The sequence below is a fragment of the Myxocyprinus asiaticus genome, chromosome 32, assembly GCF_019703515.2.
Source record: "Myxocyprinus asiaticus isolate MX2 ecotype Aquarium Trade chromosome 32, UBuf_Myxa_2, whole genome shotgun sequence".
Classification (NCBI taxonomy): domain Eukaryota; kingdom Metazoa; phylum Chordata; class Actinopteri; order Cypriniformes; family Catostomidae; genus Myxocyprinus; species Myxocyprinus asiaticus.
The window spans coordinates 28,175,060-28,182,500 of record NC_059375.1 but is presented as its reverse complement, the minus strand read 5'-3'; the positions used below and the strand labels follow the sequence as shown (position 1 = coordinate 28,182,500).

The window sequence follows — 7,441 nt, the reverse complement described above, 5'->3', positions numbered from 1 at the left end:
ACATAAGCGCATCGAGAACACTCCTAACATTGCTATATGCTGTGTGCAGTTCACGCTGCAGTGCATGCCCAAAGTTTAAACAAGGCAGGAGAAAGGCAGGGGTGAAGAAATTGTGCACATTGGTTCTTGCATGTATTGTCACTATTTTTGCTGAATGTGTGAAAGTGATTTGAGAACAGGTCAGTCTTCCGTGCATAACAGACTCTCTTTTAAAATACCAATATAACAAAACATTAAAAATTAACAAATCATTTCTTCTCATCTTGCTCAAAAATGCATAAAATAATACTTAATTTCAACATTTGTTCACCCCATCCAGTCCCATGCAAAGCATGCTGGGAAATGGAAATCCACTACCCAGTTTCATCAATGTTACAAGACGTATTCATGTAGTCCCAACTCAAATGGATTAAGTAAACTTACATTTTACAAATTTAATTGGATAGAAAACAATGAAATCAAGTTGTGACAAAATGTTCTAGAATTATGGGTAACACTTTATTTTACAGTGTCCAGTTTATACAGCCCATCGTTGCTGTATAAACTGATCAGAAAATCTGAGCCCCAGACTGTAAAACTACAGCAGTCTGGCCTTGGCTTGATTCAAAACAGACCAGCTGGTCCAAGGGAAGATCAAGGTAAACCGGAATGTTTTTTGTAATTTTTTATTTTATTTTTTATATTGGATCTTTGTCTTTCATACTGAATCAGATTACTGTATCTGGAAGATTACACTCAAGGGAAGCACATGCACAGACAAAGTCAGAAGACAGGACAACAACCTACCTCAAAGACTGCTGTTATTGGTGCTGGAAGTGTGTGCAAGCACAAAGCTCTCCGTACACTGCTGACTGCTGGAGGACAATGAGCGTCTTGGTGACCTCTGGAAGCGGTTTCGCCTGTTGAAGTAGCTGCCAGCTGTCCATGTCCTCTGTCTTTTGTGGAGGTACTCCTTGTAATTCTTGGTAAGCAGGGTGTAGAGGAATGGATTAATGCAACTGTTGCTGTAGGTCAGACAAGTGGTCAGATAGTTAATGTTGCGCTTGGCCTTGGTGGAGAGAGCCAGTGCTGGGTGGAACTGACCTAAAAGCTGCCAGATCCAAAAAGGTAGGAAGCAGGCCCAGAAGAGGAGCACAATGGTGAAGATAAGATATAGGACCTTCTGGTTTGGGAGCTTCTTGGTCTGCTTGAAGGTCTCGGTCTGGGAGATCCAGTAGGTGCGTGCGAGGCGTATATACAAGTAGCCAATTATGACTCCTGGAGCCACAATGCTGGTTCCAAAGAGAAAGGAAATGTAGATTTTATAAGAGAGTGGGCTCAATGTGGGTTGACACATTGGCTTGGAGCTCTCGGTCATCAGCTGGACACCAATGATCATGGGTAAAGTGAGAATCAGGGAGGCCGTCCACACTAGCAGGGCGATTGCCTTACGGTAGCTCTTAGAGCGTTTGACTGTATCTAATGGCTTGAGGACGGCAAAGTAACGTTCTGTACTCATTACAGTTAGTGTGAAGATGCTAGCGTGCATGGTGAGGAAATCCATACTAATGAGGATTCGACACCCGGCATCTCCAAAGTACCATCCCTTTAGGAAATGTGTACATACCACAAATGGAATAGTAAGTAAGTAAAGTAGATCGGCTAGTGCCAGGTTGATGATGTAGATGTACATAGAGGCAGCTGAACGCATAGAGTGACACATGACCACTAGGGTGTAGATATTTCCAGACACGCCCACCAGACACATTAAGGACAGGATGGTGCCAATAGTGAAGGTTGCAGCCATGTTTTCAGTAGAAGCTTCTACTGGGGTCTCAGTGACATTGGAAATCTTCTCCATGAGCTCCATAGACACAGTGGTCATCTCTAAATTAAGATAAATTAATGATTATATATTATATTCATATTGAATTCAGTTTATATTTTCACCAATGATATTGATACACATAGAGTAACATATTTCGTGTGCCTTAAATACTTGAAAAATTAAAGGAATTTTGCGGATTCAAAACAAGTTAAGCTCAATTGACAGCATTTATGGCATAATGATTTGGCAGAGGCTATTTGCACAACAAAAAAGCATCTTCTTTGCACTAAGTGCAAATAGTGTTGGATATAATTTACACCCTAGTGCAAATAGTGGCAGAAACTATTTACACCCCTAATTAAATACTAACATACTGTATAGTGGCATCACGGCAGTATGTTTATTGTGTTTATTTAGAGTCCCACAGACACCCTACATCAAACCTTACCCCTAAACCTAACCCTAACCTTCCCTTACAAAAATGTAACCATGGTTTTACTACAGTAACCATAGTCTTATCAAGGTATTTTGTAGTAAAGCAATTGTAACCACAAAATTAAACATGGTTACTATATCAACACTATATTACTATAGTAACACAGCCTGCACTGTGGCCAAAACACTGCAAGGAAATCAACCTTTATTATTTGTATTTATTATATGTAGTATTAAAAGAAATATTAGGAGTTGAGACAGGAAACAGGATGGGGAAAAGTGGGCCAAAAGAGGACATCGAACACGGGTCGTCCGCATGAAAAAAACACACAGGCATGTCTATTTACACCTAGTGCAAATTGTCACTCCATAATGGTTTCGACTTGTCCCTCTTTTTCTTTAAAAAGAGCAAAAATCGAGGTTAAAGTGAGGCACTTGCAATGGCAGTGAATGGGGACAGTTTTTGGAGGGTTTAAAGAAACAGTGAGTATTTTAACATTTACAGATTTGCCCCATTCACTTCCATTGTAAGTGCCTCACTGTAACCCATATTTTTGCATTTTTATTTTTTTTTTTAAGAAAAAGAGAAACATATCAAAATTATGTTTTGTGGTAATCAACATAATGCCACAGCTGCTGTCAGTTGAGCTTAACTTGTATTGAACCTGGAATTTTCCTTTAATTTGAGAAGTGGTCAGCATAGCACAGCAATCGAGGATGAACTTTTCTCTCAAACTTGATTTAATTCCTTTGAAATAAGTTGTCATTTAATTAGCTATTTCTTTAAAATGATTAATACTTTTGCATCTCAGGAATATATTATGCAACATATTAGGAATATATATATATATATATATATATATATATATATATATATATATATATATATATATATATATATTTCAGCACCCTGAAATTAAGGCTACTATCTAATATAACTGTTAAGAGTTTTTGTACATGTGACCTCCAGAGTCAAATTAAATGTCACTAAGGATAAAAAAATAATGCTTTACCTTGACTGAATCCCACAGACAGTGTAGCTCCAAGCTCGGAGACGTTTAGCATTTATAATGAGTCCAACTCATGGTTTCTCCTAGGAGTTACCACCACTTGTAATGCAAGAAATCCTTGTATGGCAAAATCAAACAATTCCAGTACACACACAAACACACACACACAAAAAAAGATCACCTAAACCGTGTCATGCGTAGAACACATAGAGCCTGTCAATAATCAAAAAACAAAAGCAAACAAGACATTCAAAGACAATCGAAATGAGTCATAGATGGGTGTTTCAGCCATGTAGGAAAAACTTCTATTTTCTGCAGCAGAACACTCACTAAATCACAGATCTGAGAGCCAGGCAAGAAAAATCCTTATAGAACAAGAAAAGTGGTACAAGGGGAGATAAAGGGCAGAATCGTCTTAGATAGATATGCCCAAAGAGGCGATCACTTTGAGCTATAGCTGGATTTTGAAACCCTCTCCTCTACTGACAGAGTGCGTGCTTGCAAGGGGTAAGAGAGAGAGAGAGAGAGAACTCACACTAGCACATAGTGGAGGGGAGATGAGAAAGAGAGAAGGGAGGGAATAAAGATAGAGAGATTGTGGTGTGTGTGTGTGTGTGGGGGGGGGGGGGATTTGGTCTCTAAATAAAAAGAAATAATAATAAAAACACCAAACATAATGTACCACAACAAGCTGCACTCACAAAATGAATTCTACAAGAATTTTAAGCAAACCAGTTTAGGTACATGCTTTTGAGGCAATTTTGCTTTCCCTTCCTCCAAGTTCCTGTTAACGATGCAATCACAACTTTCTCCACTTTCCTGTTCCACAGTAAACATTTTACAGCACTGAATTCATTTAATCTGCATAGACTGAGTCTTGACAGGGAGAAATAGCTAGTGCTCTTTCTTTTTGCTGAAAGTCAGTGCCCTAACATACAGTATGACAAATCCTTTATTCATCAATATTTATGACACATTTATACCAAAAGTTGTCCCTTTAAATAATGCCTTTTCAAAGCAGAAAGACTATTCTCAGCAGGTAATTAATACATGCCTGGAAGTTTTGGTGCTTTTATGAAAGAAATCCAGCCTTGTTCAGTTTTTCACAAAGATATGTGACCCTTAGGGAAAGGAATCCACATTCAGAGGGCATTAGCTTGTTTATTATTCCAGTGCTGAAGGATGTGTTGAGATGGCATAGATTTGGAATTACCTTTAGCTTCCAAGCCCAACTGCGAGGCTCACCTCACTGACCTCTGCATGCATCATCTTGGTCATAGGATGGACTACACTCTCTTAAAATGGAATACTTAGAAATAAATGAATGCCAAGTATTCACAGTTTTCCTAAGCAACCACTGGGTGGTGCAATGATGATTCTAATTGCCTGTTTTCTGTTTCTAGTCACGAGACACAATGTAAAACTAACCGAAACGAGCGATACAGATGGAGAACAACCATTCAAGTGTTATTTGGAGTAAAAATAAATTTCACGCTCAACTTGTGCAGTTTTTGGCTATCATAATAACTCAAAGTAGTTAATGATGTCAACGTAACTAACCTCGTACCATCGCTTTATGTCATCTACATCCTCAGGTGAGGCACTGTAAAAAAAAATAATCTCAACTCCGTGAAGTATCAGCACTATAGAGCCACGTTTTCTGACAATTTCTACAAATGTAATACTTTACCCGCTAAGAATAAACGGTAATGCGGGTGAAAACACTGGCGACCGGAAATTGAAAACAGGCAAACCATGGAACACTTCCGTGTTCAGGAAAATGTGGAGAGCCATAATCAGCCAATCAAAAAAAAACAAAAAACACTACATCTACGTGCAGTTCTACAGTCAATTCGGAATGGATTTTAAAGACACGTATTTTAAAAGCATTAGCGCTATGCTTTATGTCATATGCGTAAAGTCAATGGGCATGGCCACAAAGTGCAAGAATGCACTAAGTATAGGCGCAAGTGGGTTTGGCAAAATTGCGTGCACAACACGCTAATCAGGAGCAATTTAATTCTGAGGTTTTTCTCTGGTTATTGCACCATCTTCATCCTATTATATAGTCCATTCCCTGTCAAGTACCAGCGATATAAACAAAGACAGCACATTCATAAGAAGTTGGTGGTGTAAATTGACTGTATGCAATAAACTAAAAGAATATAATTGTGAACATACGTTCTTTTGTGCATTAACTGCGTCCTTGTTGAATGTCAGGCATATTTCTATGACAATAACTATCACTATGTTTTTGTTTTTTTTGCAACAAAAGGAGTAGCTCATCAAAAAGTTTACTGATATAGCTGATGGAAACGCAAATTATAGCTAAAATTTCACAAGTGTCGACATAATATTTTTCTGTTTAACCCTAGCACATAAACTATGTAGATACTTCAGATGTCTCCAAAAACTGGTTTAGAAACACTTCTTATAGGGAAAATTGGCATTAATGCAAAAATATATTGTCACATTAAAGAATTTACCCCAAACGTTAGCCTGTGTTAACCATGATGACAAGGTAAACATCCTTGAAAACCAATTTATTGTACTTGAAGCATTAATTGCACTGTTATGGATTGATCATAATGGCATACCTGCACAGATCTGATGCTGCAAACACATCTGCGTCATGACACTTCCAGGAGTGCCAACACAAATATCTCATATCATGCACCTGTCATCGACAAGTGCACGGAGAACAAATGAATGGCCACTCTTTGTGATTATTTAATCGCCGTAGCCATCCATTTATTTATTAGTTGCTTTACCACACCATTCAAAATAATAGACGGCAGTCATGGAATTAGCCCACAATACAAAATACATATAATTTCTATGCACAAGAGGTTTTAAATGAAAAATAAATACACAATACTAAGAGAAAAGCTTCAGTATGCTTTTTTGGAACACTAAAATATCCCAATTCTATATAATTATTGTTTAACTTACTTTTGAAAAAATGCCGGCAAAATTCCATGTTATTAATTTAAATAAATGACCAAACAAAAAAGTTAAATTAGCCATATCCTGTAGATGAAAAAAGTTGGCTGGATGACATTCCCAGAATGTTCTACACTTTTTTCAAGACTATAAACTATCAGAACTATTTGTCCAATGCTGAGTTCACTTTTAGAAAACATCTTGGTTACTGTCGTAACCTCCGTTCCCTGATGGAGGGAACGAGACGTTGTGTCGATGTAGTGACACTAGGGGTCGCTCTTGGGAGCCCTAAACACCTCTGATCTTTGAGAAAAGGCAAATGTGAATTGGCGAGTGGAATTTGCATGCCACACCCCCGGACATACGGGTATAAAAGGAGCTGGCTCGCAACCACTCATTCAGGTTTTGTGCTGAGGAGACGAGACAGGATCCCGGACATTCCAGCGGGTAGTACAGCTAGTACAGCTTCCCCATCAGGGAACGGAGGTTACGACAGTAACCAAGACGTTCCCCTTCTGTCACTCACTTGACATTGTGTCGATGTAGTGACACTAGGGGTCCCTATGCCAAAACGCCACAACAGCTGAACTGTGTTACGTGAACTGCCGATGCAGGTGCAAGCAAGCTGCTGCGTGCGTAATAGCAGGTGTATCAGTCTGCACGTAGCCTCCCCCAACGCCCCAAAAGACATTATGTAGTTCCCCACACCCCTGAGAGGGGGAAGCGATGTAACTAGCATCGGAGCAGCCCGCGCCAGCCGCGGCCTTTTCTCTCTATGTTTTCTCTCCACAGAGTGTTAGATTCGGCTGGGGCCTTCTAATGCTATTACTCGCGCCGGGGAAGGTGTTCTTTTCCTTTCCTATTCTTTCAGGGGGAAAAGACCCCATGGAGACCACATCCTGCCCGATGGGGAGGTAACATGTGGCAATACATCACGTGGGCTCACCCCACATGGAAGAGGCACGGTGGTAGGTCCTGCCTCAAAGGGGAGGAGCTCTACAAACACAGCGACCAGGGGCAGAGAAAGCCCTGCCCAAGGGAGACGCGGGTCTGCTGACAAGGAGTAACTGGCACCTGTGGAGCACCTATCCCAGTACAGGGCATATTAGCACACGTACTGGGTCTGGCTGCGAATTCCTCCGCTGAATTCATGAGCCACAGGGCTAGGGAGGAAAGACATCCAGGGTTCAAATGTTCGTGAACTCGCATGGGAGAAGAAGCGCGCCTCTTCGCCTCACGTAGGGGA

General features: G+C 40.1%; 1 protein-coding gene across 5 annotated transcripts in view; it reads right to left on the bottom strand.

Annotated features, from left to right (window-relative positions):
• LOC127423075 (urotensin-2 receptor-like) overlaps positions 1-3,719 on the bottom strand; it is a 103,180-nt gene extending 99,461 nt beyond the window's left edge. For all 5 annotated transcript variants that reach the window (XM_051667105.1, XM_051667103.1, XM_051667107.1 and 2 more), the window contains exons 1-2: positions 3,256-3,719; positions 787-1,866 (exon numbers count right to left, since the gene is read on the bottom strand). In XM_051667105.1, coding sequence (XP_051523065.1) covers positions 788-1,866; positions 3,256-3,307 — 1,131 coding nt within the window. In that variant the 5' untranslated portion in view covers positions 3,308-3,719 and the 3' untranslated portion in view covers position 787. The remainder of the gene's footprint in view (positions 1-786; positions 1,867-3,255) is intronic.
• Positions 3,720-7,441: the final 3,722 nt, after the last annotated feature.